At 45.1% G+C, this 25,447-nt stretch overlaps 1 protein-coding gene across 5 annotated transcripts in view; it reads right to left on the reverse strand.

The window, feature by feature from the left end:
- ADGRG7 (adhesion G protein-coupled receptor G7) overlaps positions 1 to 25,447 on the reverse strand; it is a 1,782,456-nt gene that overhangs the window by 958,807 nt on the left and 798,202 nt on the right. For all 5 annotated transcript variants that reach the window (XM_085622407.1, XM_085622408.1, XM_085622405.1 and 2 more), the window contains one exon: positions 10,549 to 10,628. In XM_085622407.1, the coding sequence (XP_085478533.1) occupies positions 10,549 to 10,628 (80 nt within the window). The remainder of the gene's footprint in view (positions 1 to 10,548; positions 10,629 to 25,447) is intronic.

Here is a 25,447-nt window from a genome sequence, read left to right on the forward strand (position 1 = left end):
CAAAGCACATGTCCAAACTGCTTTTTCAGACCAGCATCATTTGTAACCTGGGTGTCTGCCTACACTCCAGCAAGGGCAACCAGCCTTAGTGATGCTGAATGTATTTGCATTACTGACTGAAACCTCAAACCCCACTCGCTTGTGAATACTGTGCATGATTCCACATGGTAAGCAGCTACCCGTGTGCTAAGAGTCTGCTTCTGCACCAAAAAAAGGCTCCCCCTTTCCTTCTAATGCAACTGTGAAATCACCAGAGCAATACGCAATAAATCTATGCCTGTAATTCCTATTTGCACACAGAGTCATGTTTTCACATTAGTCACAAAACGAAATTTCTTTGCCAATTTGAAAGCACACTTACTGCTTTTTTTTTTGGCAAGTGATAAACACTTTTACAGACTGACACATTATGAATCCACTTTTCAGAATTTTTACAAAGCACTTGTCCAAACTGCTTTTTCAGACCAGCATCATTTGTAACCTGGGTGTCTGCCTACACTCCAGCAAGGGCAACCAGCCTTAGTGATGCTGAATGTATTTGCATTACTGAGTCCAACCTCAAACCCTTAAACTATTCTTTTATTATACCAGTACACCTTAATTTATTGTGAAAACATAGTCCATATTATTTTACATGTTCCTCACATTTAAATTTCTCCCAAAACAGAAAATAATAAACACAACTTCTACAAAAAGAATTGCATTTCTATTATTCATTTCTTAATTTACCATATACATCCCCTCTCAGACTCTAAACTCACCTTTAAAATTAGTTAGTTGTGAAAGAAATGTGGCACTCAAACAGCAGATTATCAGAGCCAGGATCTCTGTTCTCTACACCTCTCTCCTCTCAGCAGAACCAGATAATGGCAAACTTTCCCTCTCTTTTTCCACACATATACATGTTAGTTTCAAATCTCACTGCTTGCCCCTTTTTTTCAAATGTAATCACACATTTCTATTGGTTGAAAACCAACCCTTTTCCAAAAGTACCCTTCCCCCAACTTGACTTCTGCCTAGTACCCTTCCCCCAACTTGACTTCTGCCTGCTACCATAGCAACAGCTCATGGAACACTGCTGTGTGGAGTCAGGTCAGAAGTTCGCCAAACAATGTTTCAATTCCACAGAGCAAGAGTGCTTGACTTTTCAAACCTAACAGCAAATCCATAGTACTGTTCTTTGGTAACACATTTTTCTGTACCAATACAAAACATGCTTCTATTAATTTACACATACAGCCTAGTTTTTATTCTAGAATGGTATGAAACAGCCAATCAGTTCTTTTTTTTATGAAAAAAATATGTATGCCTCCATTTCCAAACTGTCTTTCTTTTCATATTGCCATTCTACTGAATTACACCTCCTGAGTGCATCCAGTTCTCCTTTGAAGATGTTCACAGTGTGGATTGTAGGGCACAGCTATGTCTTCTGGAGTGAAAAGTTTGCAGAGAAAACAGGTATGGTGAGAGACCTTGCTTTGCCAAATGTAGACATTAAATGGATTGGTCAGAGAGGGTTAAAGTGGCACCAATTGATGCCATTGGTGAAATCCTTCATGCACATCCAACACCCTGACCTCATAATAGTGCACTGTGGTGGCAATGACCTAGGCACTTTGACTGGGGTAGGTCTGGAAATGCTTATGAAGGACACCTTTGCACAACTGTTTTCACTTTTCCCTAAAACTGCCTTTGTGTTTTCTAACATATGCCAAAGGCAAAAATGGAACTGGTCCAATCATTTCTGTCCGCAGATTGACAAAGCAAGAAAGCACGTCAACAAATCTGTTTCTGCTTTCCTCCGTGACTATGGTATGGGTTCCATTTACCACAACAACTTGCGTTATGACATGCAAGACATTTATAGAGGAGATGGTGTGCACTTCAATGATTAAGGGAACAGAGTCTTCCTCTTGAACCTTAGACTCTGCATCGGTACGTACTTGTAGGTACCACAAAAAAATCACTTCATAAACATAACGGCTCTTTTTAGAGCCCCCTAATATCTAAACACTTAAATCTGCATTTAATTTCATTTTTTTTTTTTTTACCGTACGCGTACGGTAAGCTTACCGTACGCGTACCCCGAGATTTTTTTTAAAATCAATAAATGTTTTCATTGTACTTTTCTGTCCTTCTTTGACCCCCTTACAAATGTTAGGGGGTCTGTAACTCTCCTCCTTGCCCCCTTTTCTTGTTATCACTCTTTTTTTTCCTGAGTGAAACACACGAAATGGCGGCCGCCGCTTCCTGGTTTCGACCGATTCGAATGTTTACTAAGATCTAAGAGCCAATCAGAATCGCGCTCGCGCACGCCACCGTACGCGTACGGTAAGCGTACCGTAAGCGCACCGTAAGCTGGCTCAGATATATATATTGATTTAAAGGCTATTTTCTCAGAATCTACTGAACAGATTTACACCAAACCTACAAAAGGCACTTCCTTGACCTGAGGACTACCTCTCTGCGAAATTTCTAGTAATTCTGTTCAGCCGTTCGGGCTGTAGCTGTGTCTAAAGGTCCTATGGAAAAATGCATGGGAAAAACGCGTTTTGGGACCCCCCTTTTATATCAGCCCCCGCTTGACGAATCCCCCCGAGACTTTCAGGGAAGGAGCGGAGCGTAGCGCCCCACCTATTTTGAAAAATTCGCGAGGATTCGTCGACCGGCGCCAAAGTTATTCAAAATAGAATGTTGCGGATTTCCTATGGAAACGTGGTCCTAACTATAACTACCTACTGGCGACCGCCAGTAGGTAATATATATATATATATATATATATATATATATATATATATGTACCCAACAAGCCTCCAAGCTTTTAAAGGTGCACTCCACAAGGATTGGTTCAACAGAACATTTAATTCCAGAAACGATTACAAACACCTGATTCATTTAAAGCCCTGACGCGTTTCGTTGCCTCCTGGCATCTTAATCATAGGGCAGGCAGATCGGAAACCCAGTACTGGACTGCCACATCTTTTACCCATTAGCACTTGCTCTCCAGTGAACAGTAAGCTGGGAGTAGAAGTCCCGATTCTTCCCCTCTGGTGGGGTCCGTTTCTCGACCAAAATTATAACTGCCGATATTTAAGTAATTTTTCACAATCCTCCAGTGGGCCTCAGGTACAGGCAATCGCTCCTCCAATCAAGTAGTCCTTCGCGCTGGAACGCGACTGCAAACAGTTTACAGTCTCACAGACCTCCTTCGGTAACTGGCGGTGCAACCTTCCACGGCTGGAGCAGCCGTGCATTCATGTACCCAACAAGCCTCCAAGCTTTTAAAGGTGCACTCCACAAGGATTGGTTCAACAGAACATTTAATTCCAGAAACGATTACAAACACCTGATTCATTTAAAGCCCTGACGCGTTTCGCTGCCTCCTGGCATCTTAATCATAGGACAGGCAGATCGGAAACCCAGTACTGGACTGCCACATCTTTTACCCATTAGCACTTGCTCTCCAGTGAACAGTAAGCTGGGAGTGGAAGTCCCATTAGCACTTGCTCTCCAGTGAACAGTAAGCTGGGAGTGGAAGTCCCGATTCTTCCCCTCTGGTGGGGTCCGTTTCTCAACCAAAATTATAACTGCCGATATTTAAGTAATTTTTCACAACCCGTTCCAGCGCGAAGGATTACTTGATTGGAGGAGCGATTGCCTGTACCTGAGGCCCACTGGAGGGTTGTGAAAAATTACTTAAATATCGGCAGTTATAATTTTGGTTGAGAAACGGACCCCACCAGAGGGGAAGAATCGGGACTTCCACTCCCAGCTTACTGTTCACTGGAGAGCAAGTGCTAATGGGTAAAAGATGTGGCAGTCCAGTACTGGGTTTCCGATCTGCCTGTCCTATGATTAAGATGCCAGGAGGCAACGAAACGCGACAGGGCTTTAAATGAATCAGGTGTTTGTAATCGTTTCTGGAATTAAATGTTCTGTTGAACCAATCCTTGTGGAGTGCACCTTTAAAAGCTTGGAGGCTTGTTGGGTACATGAATGCACGGCTGCTCCAGCCGTGGAAGGTTGCACCGCCAGTTACCGAAGGAGGTCTGTGAGACTGTAAACTGTTTGCAGTCGCGTTCCAGCGCGAAGGATTACTTGATTGGGGGAGCGATTGCCTGTACCTGAGGCCCACTGGAGGGTTGTGAAAAATTACTTAAATATCGGCAGTTATAATTTTGGTCGAGAAACGGACCCCACCAGAGGGGAAGATTCGGGACTTCCACTCCCAGCTTACTGTTCACTGGAGAGCAAGTGCTAATGGGTAAAAGATGTGGCAGTCCAGTACTGGGTTTCCGATCTGCCTGTCCTATGATTAAGATGCCAGGAGGCAACAAAACGCGTCAGGGCTTTAAATGAATCAGGTGTTTGTAATCGTTTCTGGAATTAAATGTTCTGTTGAACCAATCCTTGTGGAGTGCACCTTTAAAAGCTTGGAGGCTTGTTGGGTACATGAATGCACGGCTGCTCCAGCCGTGGAAGGTTGCACCGCCAGTTACCGAAGGAGGTCTGTGAGACTGTAAACTGTTTGCAGTCGCGTTCCAGCGCGAAGGATTACTTGATTGGGGGAGCGATTGCCTGTACCTGAGGCCCACTGGAGGGTTGTGAAAAATTACTTAAATATCAGCAGTTATAATTTTGGTCGAGAAACGGACCCCACCAGAGGGGAAGAATCGGGACTTCCACTCCCAGCTTACTGTTCACTGGAGAGCAAGTGCTAATGGGTAAAAGATGTGGCAGTCCAGTACTGGGTTTCCGATCTGCCTGTCCTATGATTAAGATGCCAGGAGGCAACGAAACGTGTCAGGGCTTTAAATGAATCAGGTGTTTGTAATCGTTTCTGGAATTAAATGTTCTGTTGAACCAATCCTTGTGGAGTGCACCTTTAAAAGCTTGGAGGCTTGTTGGGTACATATATATATATATATATATATATATATACATATTCACTTAAAAAACCATAGGATTCACACATGTTATAGTTAGGTGGATATTTCACTCGTAAAAAACCAATGAAATTCACCCGTTATAGTTTGTTCAGATAACTATAACTCGCGCGCCCGCAATCCACTGCTCATGACGTCACATATTACATCACTCATGACATGGTCAGTGGCATCACTCATGACATCACTGATGACATCATCCTTGTGATAGAGTGGCGGTCACGCAAGTTATAGTTATCTGAACTAACTATAACGGGGGAATTTCATTGGTTTTTTACGAGTGAAATATCCACCTAACTATAACATGTGTGAAACCTATGGTTTTTTAAGTGAATTTGCAAGGTTTTTTAAATGCTAATTCCTAACTATAACGTGTGTGAAACCTATGGTTTTTTCAGTGAATTTGTACGGTTTTTTAAATGCTAATTTATTTATGTATTATTATTTTTTTTATATATTTATTTTACAATAAACTACGTATTAAATTTTTTTTTTTCTTTTTTGGTTTTTCACCGTGCGATTTTTAAAAAAAAATTATTTTTTTTTAAATTTCTGCCTTCGGGGTCCTTCAGGGACCCCCTGACAAAGGCTAGGGGGTCAGGAACTCTCTACCCTGCCCCCTTTTCACGTTCGCCACCTTCCTTTTTCACTCTCCCACTGAAAACAAACAAAATGGCGGCCAACACTTCCTGATTTCGACCAATTCGAATGTTGACTAACATGTAACCACCAATCAGAATTACGCTCGCGCACGTTAGGGTGCTCGCACGGTGCGTGCACGGTGCGCGCATATAGATATTTATATGCTTTTAAATGCTATTTTCTCAGGAACTACTGAACAGATTGACACCAGACCTGCAAAAGGCACTTCCCTGACCTGAGGACTACCTCTCTGCCAAATTTCAAGTAATTCTGTTCAGCCGTTCGGGCTGTACCTTCGACTGAAGGTCCTATGGAAAAATGCATGGGGAAAACGCGTTTTGGGACCCCCCTTTTTTCTCGCCCCCGCTTGACGAATCACCCCGAGACTTTCAGGGTAGGAGCTGAACGGAGCGCCCCATTAGTTTTGAAAATTTCGCGAGGATTCGTCAACCGGCGCCAAAGTTAATCAAAATAGAATTTTCAGATTTCCTATGGAAACTCGGTCTATAACTATAAACTGGCGACCGCCAGTAGATAATATATATATATATATATATATATATATATATATATATATATATATATATATATATATATATATATATATATATATATATATATATTGTGACTTCTGAATGGTCATTTCAAAGAAAGATTAAATACACCAAATGCATTCCTCCCTGATGAATCAAAAGGTTCTTTGAAACTGTCCGCAGCCTCATTTTTTAAATTTCCTAGTACAGTCATCTTCATAATTCTTCTTCAATTGAGTTAGTATTTGTGATAGCCATCTATCAATGCTTCTTCTACGCTGTTTCTGGTGGGTGCTCTATGTAACCGCAGGTTCTTCACCTTTAAAATATCCCCAAATGCCAGACTGGATCCAGAGATTTTATCGGCATTGCTCCCAAACACCGCTGGGTGGCGCTGTTCTACCCTGGAAGCGACAGAGCAGAGCCACATATGAGCGTTGCCCCTACGCGCCAACATCAGTTTCTTGCTCATCTTTTTCTACCCCTCAGACGCGGAGCTTTCTTGACAGTGGTGTAAAGAAACAAGCAACGGCTCTCACCACTGTTAGAAGATGCCATGTGCCACCTCGGGGTGCAACTTCCATTCATGATCTGCCAGGTGCCGCCAACTGAGCTCGTTCACCATGATGTTTTAAAGATTCCATTAGATGGTTCACAATCAGGGAAATGCCCTGATGCCCCAACCAGCTTCAGAGGAGCAGAGCCTTTAGGCACAGGACCCAGGGCCATACTCCATGCTGCTTGTTTCAGTACCAAATTGCGTCCTTGAGAACCTGCACCAAATTCCCTTTTATGGATGGCAGGAAGGCCTTCAGTGCCAGGCGAATAGTCTGCAACTCCAACATAATGATATGGAGCCATATTACCACCGGAGTCCAAACTCCTCTGATCCACACCTCCCCAGATGACCTCACCAACCCAGTAGTGACACATCTGTCACCAACACAAACTTTAAGTAGAGCACGGAAAGGAGTCTGCCGCTGGTCCAACTGCGGTTGACCAGCCACCACTACAAATCTCTTACAGTCTCATCTGAAACCTTGAGTGAATCCAACGATTTCCCTTGGTGCTGGGCCAAATGAGACTTCAGATTCCAATGCAGAACCCACATAAGCACCACATTATGTTGAATGCTCGACCTCAGCAATCAGGCATAAGCAGACGAACACGAACAATGTTATAGTAGTTGAATAGTTTGAGTCAGGGAGGCCCTAAATTCTTCCAGAACCACCAGCAACCACCAGCAAGATCTCGCTGATCATGTCCCTGCGTGAGTACGTATCGGCCCAGAAGGCAAACTGAGTTGACCGACCTGAAGGCCAGGCTCCCTGAATAGAACTTTCGTTTTCTGAATCCCTCAATCCTCTTTGTCCAGGCGAGGACATAGGAAATTAATTGGTGTTCACCATGCTGGTGGAGACTGTCTGGAGTAAGATGCTACATCAGAAAATGAGGATCGCCTCATGCCTGTCTTTGGTGTCTGGCCACCTGCAAGAGCAAGTCTTAGACCAGGTGCCCATCAGAGTATTAGTAAGAGCTTCATAGAATAGGAGTACGTGCTCAGAGGAAGCCGGCTCAGGCTGCAAGGTTCTCATAAGGTCATTCGCTTTATGCACCTCAGAAGGACTTCAGCAGCAGTCGAAATATTACAGCAAAAGAAGCTCTCTCTTCTGTTGGGGGCACAACGGGGGGTATAACACCATTGTATAAGAAGAAGTAGACAGCCCACTGGCCTCTTGGAGGGCCATATATAAACTGTTATCATAAAAATGCTGGGGTAAATCATCCCCATATTCATCACTGTCATCTCCAGGAGGCAAACTTTGATCAGAATCAGAACCAAACAGATGATGGAGCCCCTAAGGATGACTCTGTGATGGTGGCTGCATGTTGTCCAAATCAGGGTGCCATTAAGTGGATTTGGAGTGCAACGTTGGTCAGGGTCGAGACGGATTTGGTTTGGGGTCAGACATCAGTCTCTCAGGGATTCTGCTGGTAGGCAGAAATGTGCCTTGGGATGACAGGACGTCAGAATGTAGGGACTGTGTCTCTCTACCACGTCAGTACCTGTCGGCCCAAATCCGGGCTAGCTCACAGTGACTCACCTGATCTCCTAACCTTCTCATAGTAGCAGGTGATTTTGGCAAACATAGAACATAACCCTCTAGTCCCCAAGGGAACCGTGGAAACAAATCTTCACCTTTAGTCTCTCACTCATGCATGCCCTTAGTAAACAACAGAAGGACACAATGAAAGTTTACAATACATTTATTGAAACTATTGTAGTCTATTATGAAGCGGGATGTGCAGCGATAAGTAGGCAAATATAACTCAGAAAAGTAACCAACATTACTAGCAGACTGCATACAATAAACAACCCAACCATGGCAAATTATCTATCTGTCTAGGCCTATTCTTACTGTGTAAGCAAAGGAATATATCAGTGATCTCTGGAATAAGCAACGGACCCCATACCTGGCGTGTGTCCATTCCAGGCCAGGTTTCACTGCCGGAATTCTCCTCTCTACCCCAAAAGGGACAAGACACAGTTTATATGATAAAACTACTGTATTGGAAGGCTGACGCTGGGCTACTGTGTAATCTCTAAAATCATGAGAGTTGTTACTGACTGAGCAGAAAACGGCACAACATGGTGTTATGTATTCTAGACAACCTTGTACGAAATATGCAGACCGAATCCCAAGAAGAGTTGCAAAATTACAAAACAACATGTACAGCGTATTTCTAAAAATGACATCTTTTTCCCACAGTCATGGCATGGTTTAAACTCTGTATGTTTAGGGGGGAATATTGTTCACTTGGACACTGGATTTGAAGTTGAAAAGTTGTTGAAAATTGATGACAATGGAAGCTGATCTCCAGATCCACATTCAAGGGTGTAGAAACAAAGGAACTGATGTTGACGCGAAGGGATGGCACTTTTATGTGGCTGTGCTCCATCACATTTGGCGGTACAAAAGGGGGTGGTGATGGACGGAGCGTCAGAACCAATCAAACACTCACACCCAGTCAAGAGATCTGGGTTTAATCCATCACCGTAGTTTAGCCCACTCTGCCACCCCAGTTCAGACATGGCCATATGCAAATCAGTCTGACCCTGAGCCTCATGGGAACAGTCCAGCCCGGTCCAGGGAAGGCATGGCTTGGCAGTTCGGGCTGGACTGTTCCCATGAGGCACAGGGTCAGACTGATTTGCATATGGCCATGTCTGAACTGGGGTGGCAGAGTGGGCTAAAGAACGGTGATGGATTAAACCCAGATCAGTTGACTGGGGGTGAGTGCTTGCAATGTTCAACACTCCGTCCATCATTTCCTTTGGTATTTGCTTTGTTCGCCATAAGTTAGCAGGGTATGCTCAGACGTGAGTCCCTCGCTCACTTTGCCACTGGATTCAAGCAAGCCTGGCTGAAGACGGCTGAAATGCCAGAAACTGGTCCTAGGAAGCTTGTTTCCGGTCCAGGGAAGGCATGGCTTGGCAGTTCGGGCTGGACTGTTCCCATGAGGCACAGGGTCAGACTGATTTGCATATGGCCATGTCTGAACTGGGGTGGCAGAGTGGGCTAAAGAACGGTGATAGATTAAACCCAGATCAGTTGACTGGGGGTGAGTGCTTTCAATGTTCAACACTCCGTCCATCATTTCCTTTGGTTTTTCCATCACATTTGGAGCAGAATGAAGCCAACACGCAGGCACACTGCACCACCTCAAGGCACGTAGGAAGATTGTGAAAAAAATTCTAGATAAAGTCTAGCACTTGGGTATAATCTAAATCTGAGAACTCTGCAGTTAGAAGTATTAAACGCTATTAGCATAGTATAGAAGGGCTATCATGCAGGAAGCACTTTTTTGTGAATTGAGCTAATGTAGAATCATTTATTTTTGTATATTAACATTTTCGTAAGAGAAACACATTGCGTGATAGTACATTTAAATTGACTTCATTTCATATGTTATTAAACATTGGGAATTACAATCATTTCTCTGGGTTGTCATTTATTACATATTACAATCGCTTCAATGATCAACTTCACACTAGTTTGCATGTCTTTTCAAATGAAGATGCATTTCCTTCCTGTTGCGTACTGATGTATTAACTACCCGTTACAGTGCTTAACTTATAACTGGGGATTGAAACTGGGGTGGTGTTCGTGAGATCCAGGATATGTGAGTCAGACGGGGTACCGCGGCTACTGTGCAGCCTGCTTGTGGGTGTGGCTAATTTCTGCAGATTGGGGCCTGTCCAGCCGTTACCGTCTGTCTGGCTGTCCTAAATAGAAGGTGGTTGCGTTGTCGTGCGCCAGAGCTAATGTACAATCATGTGAAATTTTTATGCTTACATAAAGTCCACCCTTACTGGAAATTCCAAGTAGAATTTTTCATCCGAGTGATAAAAATATTTATATTACCTTTCTGTCAAACCTCTCTCAAATTGGTTTGCTGGTGCTTCCAAGAGTTGACTTACAGTAGTGATGGCAGCGTTTGTAACCTAGAAAGTTCACAAAGGAAAATATTTTTATGAGCTACTGTACATCACTAAAAATACTACTGGGCACAGTTACATAATTGCACAAATATACAAAGTCCGTGCTTTGTAATGGACCTGTGTTTAGGCGCTCATGTGATTGCTCCTTTGAGGGGAGAATGACTGACTTTTGAAAAACAGATGAAGAAATGGTGCCAAACTGCTCTGAACCATACTTCAGCAATCCAACCTGTAAACCCTCCTGCTAGAACATTAAGGAAACCCCAATCTGGTGGATTCTCCTTGAGTTTTTCAATCATGTTTCTCTGCACTGTGCCTTTACAAAATGCACAGTGATCAGTACAGAGGGGATAACCTTCCAAACCCCAAGCTTCACACTCCACCACTGGCACACACACAATACCACTGCTACACAGACATACCAACACTGTTATGCACACACACCACCACAACGCTTACGTGCACACCACCATTACCTCACAAACCACTGTAATTTGTCATGTGACATAACAGAAGAGACGAGACATGCACAACTAGCATCCCTACACCCTAATGCAAAGATCTTTGCCTATCGATGGTCCAACCACATTCAGCTTGAAGGAATGATTAGATGCCTTGTATCCCACTGCAAATTCTCCTGTATAACCAATCTCTTTGTCACCATGGTAGGAATTGAGACTCTACTTGGCTGGTCAATCTGACACGCTTTACATCAGAGGTCAACCAGAGAAGTGTAGAGGATCTTCTCAAGAACTTCCAGTGGCACCTTCAAAGTACTTGGCTGCTTACGGAGGGCTCCCGTACTCCTTGACATTGACAAGTCCATCAAACCTATTTCCCTCCGCCACTGCCGGAGTCCGTTTCACCTTTGCCCGGCGGTGGAAACTGAATTGCAAAAACTAGAAGATGCAGAAGTCATTGGGAAGCGATTCTCCCTACATCATGAGTTTCACCCATGGCATTCACTGGCACGCTGAAGCAACCTTTGTATCTGTATTGATATGCAGCTGCCAAATACAGCAATATGAAGGGAGATGCACATCACCCCATCCATCAATGACCTAAAAAATGACCTTAACAATGCCCAATAGTTTTCAAAACTACATCTGAACTTGGGATATAACCAACTGGAGCTCCACTAAGACTACCCCTACACAAAAATATTCTCACGTAGGCCTCCAACAATATGGCTGCCTCAATTTTGGTGTCTGATCTGCCGCAGCGATGGATGACTGCCACTCTCTGCAGAATCAGCAAATTTGGACTAACATTCAATAGATAAAAATATATATTTCTCAATCAGAGAATAGAATTCTATGGTTACAGATTCTCTGGTGATGGGATCCAGGTTGATCCAGTGAAAAGTGCAGACATCAGAGAAGCAGTATTCCCGAAATCTCCATCTGAAGTCAGAGGTTTTCTAGGTCTAGCAACATATTGTGGGAGATTACATCCCAATTCAGCAACCCTGGTAGGGCCATTATGGAGCCTGTTAATATCTATGACACCGTGGATGTGGGGATACATGAAGGAGGCAACTTTCCATGCAATTAAGGATGCACAATTGCAAGAAACGGTGATGTCCTACTTCGACCTTTCCAAAGACTCTGAACTAATCGTGGATGCTTGTTACTTTGGGTTTGGAGCAGTTCTCATGCAATGAGTACATGAGGATACATGGACACCAGTTGCTTTGGCAAGAAAAGTCCTCATGAATACAAAAAAACAGTACACCTACATTGAGAAAGAGGCTCTTGCAACAAAATGATGGTGTACTCACTTTCATTTTTACCTGTTTGGGCAACTGTTTAAGATCACCACAGATCATAAACTACTCATACAACTATTTACTGAGCAAGACCTCGTACCCTCTGCCCAGTAGAGCAAATTTGGTGCTCCAAATTCACAAATATAAATTAACGGTAGGATACAATCCCTTCTCCACCAACCCCACCGACTACCTGTCTCAGCATTCTCAATCCAAGAGTCCCGACACACCAGATCACTCTGGAGGAGCTAAAAAATACATTGAAATGGTCACCACTGCTAACTGTCTATGAACAGCAAGACTCACAGAAATTGCTGCGGCAACAAAGACTGACATCTACCTCCAACTGGCATGTAACTCTGTCCTGTTTAATCAATGGAAAGATTTCCTACCAAATATCAGCAACCACAATGATGTCTATCAGAGAGAGATCAAATCACTATGGCACATGCAAAATGATTTAAGTGTCACAGAGAATGGAATTCTCCTGCAGAGGCACACGGTTGTCACCCCACCCCAGCTGAGGTACCGAATCTTAACACTTGCACACACCGGACACCAAAGAGTGGCAAAAACCAAGGCTCATCTGAGGAACAAGATCTGGTTCGCTGCCATGGATTCAAGCACACATTCTTACCAGGGCCATTCTACACTATAATTGTACTCTAGAAAACAGTACTGCTACTTGGCAATTCTTGGGGTAGCTCTTCCCCCACATTTTATGCTAAATAGATCAACCAGTGGCTTGTGATGTAAGTATCCGTAGACTACAACTGGAGACCCACAGGGGAGGTCTAGGGGTTCCCGATTTCAGGGCCTATTATTATGCATGCCAACTCCAGTGGCTGTCTTACTGGACGGCGGGGAGGAACCTACAAGAAATAGATTATATGCCACGGGAACTGGATAGGGGTGCACTACATTCCCCACTCCTGCCAAAAGCCAAAATCCCTTCGGACGGGCCTCCACTGCTTAAGACGGCACTTCAATGTTGGCGTAAGGCCCTGCAATATACTTCAGGTGCAATCCCCTACGCGCATAATATTACATTAGTGGGCATCCCAATCCCTGGGGGTGGGCTCACGAGGGCCAGACTACATGACTGGACAGAGGCTGGCGTGGAGGTTGTCAGGTCGCTCTTTGGTGACGGCAATCTCCTGGACCACGACGCATTCGTACAGGCCACTGGAGCACCAGAACGCCTATATCTGGTTCATGCGGCAGTGTCTCATTATATCAGGGAGACATGGGCTCCTCAACGCAGAGAACCTCCACAACATGACCTGGTCCACTTACTATACTACATGGGGGTAGGAGGCCACCTAGTCAAATGGCTACACACAGGTATCAGGGCGCATGTGGCTATCGCACTTACTGACCTCAGAACTAAATGGGCGGAGGACTCAGACATAGTACTTACCAACAAGGCCTGGGAGGGCATGTTAGAACATCCCAAGCGGGTATCCCGCAACGTCAACCTTAAATTTATTCAAACAATGGTACTGCACAGATCCTATCTAACCCCAAAGAGAATTCACCGCATGTTCGCGGAGGCGCAACACTGCTGCCCCAGATGCAAGGTAGGCGAGGCGGATTTTGCCCATATGTTATGGACATGTCCACGCCTCCATGACTACTGGAGCGGAGTCCGGCATTCCCTAGGAGAAGTTACGCACCTAACAGTACAAGACAGTATCCTGGAGTGCCTCATGGGCCTCCGCAAACGCACTAGCGCACAAAGGGTACAATTACGGTTTCTGGACCTTGCCCTTATATTGGCGGTGCGAACAATCACAATGAGATGGAAATCCCCTAGAGGCCCCCTGTTGTCCACATGACAGGATGATGTGATACTCTGGGGCAGCGCCTAAAGCGCAGCACTTAGACGAGAGGAGGCAAGGGGGTTGCGGAAACATCCTATTTCTATGGCGTGGGACATAATGTTGGAGGACTTTAAACAGCTGGACCTTATACCCTCACACAGTAACTCCTCCCAATAACACATCCAAACAGCTGATGATTGTGCATTGGGGATGTTTTTATAGGCACCAGACACACTGCAATCATGCACAGGCAGCGATGGTTTAGTCAAGATAAGTGGACAGTACTCATAGGCAGCAACTTACACAAATAATGGCAGACCAGGAGGGAGGGTGGTGGAGGGGGGGGGGGGGAAGTTCCATATGTTATGTTTCTGAAATGTTTAAACATACTATGTGCCATTACTACTGGTGAAATATTGCATCTCAAGTAAATACACCTGTAACTCCTGACCGCACAGGCGGATGTATAACTATGATCATTTACAACCGAACTGTCTCAGCATAAAGATGTAATTTGTACATAGAAGGGAAAATAACAAAACAAAATGCCAATTGTACTAACTATGTCACGTTGCAATTCCATTTTGGTAATCAATAACGTATGTTTTAAAAAAAAAAAGTAAAAAAAAAACAGTGTCTTGTGATCAGTGCCTAACACAACTGGATACACCCCATATGTACATCCTCAAATGCTAGGTGCCCCACCACGACGCCCCAGCTTCTTTTTTAATTGTTGTGTAGGTTAATTCAGATCCCCGTAGTTGCCTGGAAAAGAAGGCATTTACATCCTCTCTGCCATTTTTCTCTTTTGTAACAATAATACTGCCCCAAGGCCAAAGTTACTTACATCATTAATGAAAATGTTGGAATCACACAGGAAGAATGGCACTCTGACACTCCGCACTACAGACATGCAGATTACAAGTTTTAAGAAAGTGCAGTTTTTGGGCAAAGTGGGGAACATATCTCAAATAATACTCTAAGTCTAAATAGGATTTCAGCTGGTCCTTGTTCTGGGGTATGAGGCTTCTTCAATGGCTTTTAGAATGTTAATTTTAGGTTCAATGCCCTTAGCATTAATATGGTGTCCCAGGTATTCTACCCCATTCGCTTCAAACTTGCAATTGTCAGAGCGCAATGTCAAACCTCTATTCTTCAGCACAGATAATACTCTGGCCTTCTCTTGTTAAGTTCACTCATGCTACTTCCAAATACCAAGATGTCATCTTGGAAATATAGGAGGCCTTTGTGGTTCTGAAACATTAATCTCTTAAGTCTTTGAAAAACAGACAAGGCTGATGGCAGGCAGAAAGGCATACAATTGTAACGAAAGGCCTCTACTGGGGTAATATATGATGTGAGGGGTTTCAAAGTATTTGGTGGTAACTCGCAGACATATCTACAGTAGTAAACACAGTGCCACCCTTCAAAGTGGATAAAATGTCTTTAGATCGGTCAACAGCTTACGATCAACATAAATATTGTGAATAAAGTCACGCAAGTACACACATAGTTTAAAGGTTAAGTCCCTCTTACGAGCTAAACCAACTGGGGAAAACCATTCAGAACTTTCAATAGGCTTGATGATTTCAAGCTCGCATAAACGGTTTAATTTAAATTTGAAATTAGCACAAACATATTTCGAAAATCCAGCCACAAACCAGTGAGCCCAGCCATAGAAATGTATAAGGTCAAAGCCAGGGGAGCAGCATTGTACGGCTCACAAATTTGGGGTCATCATTGTTCTGACAGTCTCATGCAGACAGAAAACACCTTTCTTAGGCAACTGTTTGGCCTCCCACGGAGCACCCCACTCACGCCGCTCTGATTGGACCTGGGGGTAAGGGCTATTGCTGAAGAAGTCAATCTTAGACCCCTCTTATTCTTGCGACGTCTGTGGGTCACCCCAGAACTTATAGAATATAGGGATGAACTAAGAGAGGTGATGAGCCTACCGGGGGCAGGGAAATTACCCTGGCGCTCTCACATTCGCCACACTTCAGAGAATCTCCACAACGGGGCGATCTTTGGGATGACCCAGAAGAGGCATGCGCCACAGTGTCTAGGAAGGAGTTAAAGGATTGTTATTGGGAGTATAAATTGGCTCAACTTCAGAGTAATCCTTTAGCAGACAAGCTAACTGCAGCTTTTTTAGAAATCAAGGATTGGTATAGCTTAGAGCCAGCACAGACCGACATCAAGCCGGCAACTGCTAGAAAGCTTTACCTACAGTTTAGATATGGGGTGCTTCCACTCCGCTGCTTTACAAACAAATAGGCGGGCTTGCAAACTCTGGGTTGTCCGGCCTGTGACTGCTCAGCAGAATCAGATTACCATGTGTTCTTCTGCTGCCCGGGATACCACAAAGTGAGAAAACGGTGGCTGGTGCAGATATGCAGACACCTAGGAACAAGGCGCTGTTCTGAGGCCTTCAGGATATTGATACACGACACCAGCCTCCCCATAGTATATTCGGTAGCAGGCGTTTTATTTTCTATGAGTACTTTTAAAACCAATCTAATAAATGAGGTCTATACTCCTGTACACCAGTTGCCAAACAAAGGAATTTTAAAGGAATTGATTGTTTAATCTAGAATGTTTTTTAATGGTGCAACTTATTTATACCTCGAATTTTCTCTACATACTGGTTTGTTATTTCTGAGATTTGACCGCTTTTACCGGGTAGATAAAGCTCTGATCTCTCAAATTTTGACTGGTGAACTGTCCGTATATTTTGCACACGCACTTTAAAATGCCAATACTGCTTTCTACCTCTGATTGATTCAGCTATTCTATATGTAAAGATGCCCCACTCATTGAGCTGCTATCATAGATTGCACTGTATTTCATAATGTTCTAGGCCATACCTGGGTATGTTTTATCCAACCTCTTATTCTGTACGTACTCGGTTTTTTCTTTTTCCTTTATCTTGATTTTAAAGTAAATGAACTGTAAGTTATTTTATATGTGCTTTTAAGGTCAAACTGACCAAAATAAAGATATTATTGATTGATTGATTGATTGATTGATTGATTGATTGATTGATTGAATTTAACCTGCAACTCCCCCTCAAGCATAGTGGTACTTTACGAACTTTGTGAACATCAGGTTTGGAATTGTCCTTTAGCACAATTTTGTGCTGAAATCCACGTAACTTACCAAGTTTGCTGTTAAATATCTAGGGAAACCTTTGAATCCAATGCTCACCAACAGGCACATTCATGCACAATTCACACCTGTCTTAAGTTAACTGGGATTTGGACACAACCCTACCTGGAAGATTGGGGTCTAAGATTATACCCAATCCCTCCTGATCATTCCACCCTAATAAATTAAATCCATACTTGGCTACAAATACTACACTGCCTCAATTTGCATTTCCCCATGAGCATAAACCTTCACACTAGATTGTCTTAACTTCAGAGGATGACATTTCTTGAACACATCAGACCCAACAATCAGAGATGGAGACCCAGAATCTGCTATTACTTCAACTACAACACCATTTATGACTATGTCAAAAGTTGGTGGTTTTCTTTTAATGTTGCATGCAATATTCATGTCGACATATTTATGTCGACATTGCTTTCAACAATGTCCACATTCTCATGTACCCTAAAACTTGTAATACTCAGAACTAAATCACCGTCCTCTTCACTGTTGTTGACCTCCTCTATGTTAGATACCACATTTCTGCGTGACACGAGACACACTCTGGCAATAAGACATTTTTTGTGACACTTAAAGAAAACTTGAGATGTCACTGGATAGTTTTTTGCTGATGAGGTGTGGTTTCTGCTGCCAAACCTAAAACTCATTATATACATTTTTGACTTGCGCATTGTCACTCTTCATATCATTCTTGAATTCTACTACCAATTCCTTTAGAATTTTAGTCGAGCCCTTATGTTGCAGTCTAGTAATTTCCCTATACTGAGCTGTATCACAAGGGATGACAATTGTTTAAAATAAGGTTCAGAATTCTCTATTGCCTTTGCCATTTTGATTGCAACTTACAGATCAGGATTGTCAGTAGATAACTGTTCTTGAATATTTCTAATGCATATTCTTTCAATCAGCTTTTCACAAATGATCTCATAGGTTATGTCACAATAATTGCAGGTGATGTCTAATGTCCTCAAAACCAAGATAAAATCATCAACAGACTCGGTTTGTGGCCAACCATGTATGAGGTTGGAGGCACAGGCATCATCTTCTGGGCTGGGTCTCCCTAAAACCCCTGCTTATTCTCATTTTTATTGCGGAGTGCACCACCCCCTCGACACAAGAGGTGATCTCTTCTGAGCAGCGTGCTCTGGTGGCCCCATACAGGGACTGAGCACAGAGAGGTTGCTGACCATCGCTGAAGCAGCTATAATGATGGCAGCAGCTGCTGCTCACTGTGACTGCCTGGTGGTCACGTGTGGCCTGAACCACTCAGACACGTCCATCGGAAGCAGTTGGGAGAGAGGAGAGCCCATGAAAGAAGGCCACCACTCGGAGAGGCGGTAAGTTCAGTGAGGGGCCGGAGGCGGCTCTACCAGTGCATGTCATTGCTGCATGGGAGCCAGGCTTCCTCCAGGACCTGCAGTGAGTGAGGAGAGGACTGTGCAGTCAGGGAGTGCCCGAAATGGCTGAGGAGGACAACCCTGGATGCATCAGTGGCCTTGGGGAGCTGCTCCCCCTTTGCTACCAAGGCCTAGGAGACGAAGCCTGGGAGAAGCTGTGGGATGCCCCAGGGGGGTGTGCCACCTCCATGGGGATGCTAGAGTGCAGTCTGCCATAACCATTTGGTACATCACCAGAGACCATCTGGGCACGATAAAGGGGTGCCTAACAGCACAAGTACACTGACTGGCTATCCTTGCGTGGGCCAGAGCGACACTATAGGTGGAGTTGTGCCATGAGGAAGCCAAAGCAGCCTAAAGACCCTGACCCCCAGGCAGCAGTAAGAGAGGGGGAAGATAGTTCTGAGCCAAAGGGGCTTACTCCAGCGGCACAAGACATTACCTGCAACTGCAATGAGACAAAATACTGACTGCCATTCATGCCTCCAAACAAGCTTTGGAGACCAAAATCGACACTGTAACACTAGAAGTAGGTGTTCAAGTCATGCCAGCAGCCTCCCAGGTTTGGTGGAAAGGTGAACACTCACGAAGATGGACTCAGCGAGCTCGGACCCAAAGGCAAAGTGATGCAGATGAAGCTCAGGGCCCTTATAGATCACGTCTCCAATTGGAATGAAGAGCAGATGATGCGGAAGAGAAACAGAGGAGAAACAACTTGCATATAGTGGGCCTACCCGAGGGGGCAGAAGGCACAGATATGGTCACCTACTTGGAAACATGGGTGCAAACTGAGGTGGCTGATGCTGGACTGACACAGTTCTTCGCACTTGAGCGAGCACATAGGGTGCCCACCCGAAAACCCCCTGGGAACCCCCCAGGATGGTGGTTCGCAAGCTCCTGCATTACCAGGATAGAGATCCATTCCTACAAAAGACCAGGGAGCAAGGACCATATACTGTGGAAAATAGCTTGGTCTTCTTTTATCCAGATTATAAGTTGGCAGTGCAGGCTAAGAGTGCTTTCTACTATCTGAGAGGTGAAAAGGCCATTCAGGGAGGCCAATCTACAATATGTCTTAATGTTCCCAGTGAAATTGAAAGTCATGATTGATGGGGAATACTTATTCTTAACAGAGCCCAAGAAAGACAAGGACTGGTTGGAACTATATAAGGCTGAAAGCGGATGGGCCCGCCAACTGGGTATTTCAACATAGGATGCCTAGGAGGGTGGTGCACGGTAAACGGTGGGCCCAGAGACACACCGGGAAGCTGACGAGACAACAGTTGGAGACATGCAGAGCCGCTGCGATGCTTGCAGCTACAGAGACTGGAGGCAGACAGCTATCAGAAGAAGAAAGCACATGGATTTCTAAACAGAGGTCCTCAGAACCTGATTCTAGGGCATGATCACATACAATGGGCAACCATTCCAGGACGCTGGCTACCGGCACGACTGACAGGATTAGACCATTGGTGAGGACAGCTCTATTTGCTTGAGGAAAATACATTGTATAACTGTGATCCCCTAGGCGCCCTAGGTTGCCCTGTGAGCCCCGCTGTAGTCAACATACCCACCCCCCAATTTGAGCCTATGGCCCATAGGGCTTGTCTCTACGAATGTTGGCTTGCAGTGACTTAGTGTGGGTGGTAGGCAGTTGACTGGGAGTTGGGGTTATATCTGCACACACAAGGTTCTCATGGTTACAATGGTCTGTCTGCCCATAGATGGGTCAAGCTTGTAGGGAGACACCATGGAATGGACTGCAAATAGCTTCACTCTCATCACTTGGAATGTTAGGGGTCTGGTTTCAGCTGCGAAGAGGTACAAAGTGATTCCATACCTAAGAAGGCATGGAGTACACATTGCCTGCCTACCAGCAATATGTTCTATATCTATATGGTCTGGATGTTCACAGGGCAACTTTTTGCGACTGCGTACTCAGCATAAGTGAGAGGAGCCTTGATTGGGATTAGCCATGGTGCTACTAGGATCTAGGATCGATAAAGAGTGGAAGTGGGTTCTAGCAGCTGATGGGCAGGAGGTTCTCCTAAGTAGCACATACACCCTCTAGATACTCTCTGATGACAATTTGGCCATTTGCCAGCATACCCCATGCTACTTAATGGGGACTATAATTGTGTCTCTACTGTTCGATTGGATCGCTCGACACCCCCGTTACCTGGGGCACAATACGCTTGCAGTGACAAAGGGATTCACCAGCTGGATATTACACCATGGCACAACAAAAGACTTTTTATACTACTGTAGCTTACACAATATCCATTATCCATCTCCACCTCAACAAGGCATTATGCTTGAGCCAGCTGGGCCCATCTCTGGATAGGTCTGAATATTTGTGGAGAACATTCTCTGACCATAACCCCCTCATTGTGACCTGGTGGGTAAGATGACCCTTTCTACCTGAGGAGACCTGGATACTACAACCTAGCACCTTGACTGGCCCTCCCTTATGAGAATCTCAGCAGGCAACAATCACAGAATATTTTGAGTTAAATGAGCAACAGCTTCATCCCCACTTATGGAATAGAAGGCCTTGAAGGTGGTAGTGAGGGGGCACTGTTTTGGCAAGACTGTGAGAATTTGTAACAAATTGGATGCAGAACTAGTTAGGCTAGACAAGACTATACATGTGCTTGAGCTGGAAATGACAGACAATCCAGATTCTAGAGACTTGAGAATAGTAAAATGAAATACACACAGCTTATGGAGCTTCACCCTCATCATTATCGTGAATATGTCACTAAAGTACAAGCAGGAGAGGGCAGAACCAGGAGGCTGCTGGCATGGCTTGTACATCCAGAGTCGAGAGACACTCCAATACTACAAGTCCAGAGGACCGGAAGCACTGTGGTATATGAACAGGGCCAAATCAAAGACACTTTCTTAGACTACAAAGAGAAATTAGACTGCCAAAGGAAGAAGTTACCAGAGAGGCCTGCATTCCTAGACAGGGCACCACTCATGACCTTGGGAAAGTAGGATAGGAAGGCACTGGGAGTTCCTTTAACCCAGAATGAAATATGGGGGCCCATTAAAGGGCTGACCAGTGGAGAGAGACCAGGGCTTCATGGAATAACGGCTGAATTTTATGACATATACTCTGACCTCCTCATCGCACAGCTCATTAAGATGTATGCAGCTGCATTGGAAACGGAAAAGCTCCCTGAGGCGACATAAGAGGCACTAGTGATCCCCTTATCAAGGCCTAGTAAACCCACAGACCCAGTCAGCACCCATCAAGCACTCTCCATGCTCAACCTTGAATTTAACATTCTGAGCATGTTACTTGCAACATGACTCTATAACCACATGCCTACGCTGAGTGGTTTTATACTGAAGTGTAGCATGTCACTTAATCTGAGGAGACTGTTTAGGGTATTGGATGAGACAGATATGGATGCTTTCGCCCGGGCACTGGATGCATTAGTAGCATCTGAAGAAAGTGTTAGATATGGTACAATGGCAGTTTCTGGGAGCCACCATGGCTCGTTAAGGCCTGGGAGCACAATGGGCATGCTGCAATGAGACTCTTTATTCTAACCCGAGGGCTAGGGTGCAGAAAGGTATACATATTTCTTCACAGTACACAATACATAATGACACTGGACAGGGCTGCCCACTCTTCCCCCTACTATGCGCCATAGCGATAGAACCTCTGGTAGCGTTGGGTAGAGCTGAGGGTGGGGGCAGAGGTATACCACAGTGGGTCTACACACATGTAATTTTCTTATATCCTGACAAAATCCTATTTTATGTTAAGAATGGAGAACCTGACTTGAACCTAACTCAACTGCTACTTAAAGATTTTGGAGGCGTCTCAGGCCTGAAAGCAAACAATTTGTAGTGAAGATGCCGCGGCAAACACAGGTAGGTACCAGCAAAATAACTTTATTTGCAACAGGGACTGCGCAGCAGCCAACAGAACAGGCAACTTAATTCAACTGCACGACATATTCAAACCCAGCGTTCGAGGTTCTGGTGTGGAATGCACACACACAAGTATCCGCAAGGGATGAGAATTCCACAACAGAGTAACATGCAGTGAGGGAAGCCACTATATTATCAACCTCCTCTAAATTTTTTTTTTTAAAGAAACCAGAAACAGGAGCAACAAAAGAGGAAGCAAGGGTAGATAGGAGGGGGGAAAGGGGAGAGAGAGCAGACGTGCACATGAAAAAAAAACAAGAGAAAGTGGACACAGAAAGGAACAAGAGAACCAAATTAGCGAAATGTCATAGGAACAGAACGGCGTCTATTGCTCCTATGCAACTCCAGAAGGACAGGAACATCTGCTTGTTTTTCAATAGACACATCAGCAGAACTGCTAAACGGGCGACAGATGGGAGCATATCTTGTCAACTTAACAACCCTGGACATGTTCCACCAATGTTTGTTGTTCACCCTAACAGCATTTCCAAAAACCCTGTTGTGAGAAGTTGGCCTGGCATATGCTGTTCCTAGTTATAGGGACACCTTGCACCAGTCCAATTCGACTCTTATTGATGATAGGTTTAAGACAACCTTTAAAGAAAGCTATCCTAGTGGTAGCTGTGGAGAGCAGCCTTCAGGCTAAGTCTTGAAGGAGTGTTAAGCTTATTGTTTTACCATAATAACCTCTTGAATAACCAAATGAAAGAGTAGCCCACACAGGTATATATATAAAATATATGTATTTATTCTAGACAGAATCCCACAGTCACTTTATGTGGCTAGTGGCAAAGTTACACTTCAAACAAGCATTTATAAACACAATAAATAGCACAGAAATCAATGGGCCCCAGGGGGGGACCAAACCATATACTAAAATAGTGGTATAAGAACCACAACATTTCTACAGGCAATGCCTAGGGCATTCAGGATCGCTTGCCCCTTCAGAATCCACCCACAGTTAAGAGGAAGGGGACCCACGGGAGACGCGTGCAGTGCAAAGAGCTGCTATCGGGATCGCAATGTTAGCCTATGGAGAATGTCGCGGTTGAATATTTACAGTTTAAAGACACTTCTAGCAGTAGTACAAAGTTAAGGCTTGAGACTTAAGGCTTTGGAGAGCCCACCACCACGGGAGTACCGAAGTACCACTGTTACCTGCCCCAGGGAAGCCGGGTGCATAGGTCGATTCTGGTGTTGGGTCGCGGGCTGATTTTCAATGGAAAAGGAGTCCAAACTGCTGCTAGCTGAAAGCGTCGATGAAGTCGTGAAGATCTAAGATGTAGAAAATGTACAGAAGAACCTGAAAGCAGAGGGGACAGAGTCTGGGTCAGGGCACAGTGACCAGGGGGCTCACAGCAAGGAGCCCTTCGATGTCGGGTGCTTCAGGTGAGGAAGGTGCAGCTTGGCTCTGCAGTCACGGGCTCCGGGAGGCTTCAAGGAAGGCCAGCTTCTGGAGGGCGACTGTCCCACGTCGGATGAGGGTCGCTGCGGTGTTAGTTTCCCGATTGAATCCACTAAGCCTTGGCAACCGCAACCCACGCAAGATGAACAAAGCAGCTGCTGGTGCAGACCCACGAGGTCTGAGGGTGCTCTCCTTTGGAGAGAGCGCAGAGCAGGCCTGGAGCAACCAGAGGAACTCTTGGATGTGAAGATTGTCCTCCGCCAGGGCCCACAAGTTGAGAGACAAGGGACCGCAAAAGGCAGCAAAATGGAGTGCGTAAAAGGGCTCCCACGGGCCACCGGAGCGGGCTAGGGAGCTGAGATTTGGCACGGATGCTGCTGGAAGGTTGGCTCAGAAATAGGCCAAAGCACAACTTCCCCACTGGTCGGGGTTGTGTGCTACGCAAGTGGTGGCCGGGGTCTCGGGGTATGCAGGGATCTCGACACCCACGTGGTCCACGGTGCTCAGACTTGCTGGGCACGCTCACAGGACTCTGGGATGCTCTGGAGACCCACCTCAAGGTTGCTGGAAGACGTCAAAGTTCGTGAGAGCAGCGAAGTTCCAACCGGGTATCTTGCAGTCTTTCAGGTGCCTGCCAAGCAGGGGGATAACTCCTTTATCCCAAGGAAGATTTCTTCAGTCAGCTGGGCAGCAGCTCGTCGAAGGTCAGTTCTGTAAAGTTCTGGATTAATCTGAGGCTCTGGGGCCAGGTTATTCACATATATCCCCAAGATTAGGGGATGGTCCCAACAAGAGCCAACCAATCAGAGTAGAGGCGGGAAAGGGTGGCTACACCCACTCCCCTTTGTGTGTTTCCCGCCTGGGCGAGGGGAAGGATGCCCCTGAACCGGTTCCAGGCGGTGTATGCAGAATTGGGGCTCTGCAGCTGCCTACGTGCAACTCTGAATGGACATTTGGTGCACCCACCCTGTTCCAATCCACATTATCCTGTCTGGGGAGATGCTAGCACCTCCCTGTCACAGGAGCCCTATTGTCCAGCTGGCGAGGCTGGGGTTTTCCCCAGCAACAGCCAGCCAGGGTCATGTAGGTGGCGGGCAGTAGCCATTTTGTGTAACTTGTGCACTTTTAAATTGGTGTCTAAATTCTACCGCTTTTCCCATATCGCCCTTCTAGCAAGGGGGAATCGTATCCTCATGCCCATGGCTGGACTGGGGGTATGATTCCTTCATGTTTGACACCAAACACGATATGGTTCTGTGTAGCCATTCTCAAGTTATCGCGATGACGCGATTTACTTATAATGCGGTTAA

The sequence above is a fragment of the Triturus cristatus genome, chromosome 8 (genome assembly GCF_964204655.1).
Source record: "Triturus cristatus chromosome 8, aTriCri1.1, whole genome shotgun sequence".
NCBI lineage: Eukaryota > Metazoa > Chordata > Amphibia > Caudata > Salamandridae > Triturus > Triturus cristatus.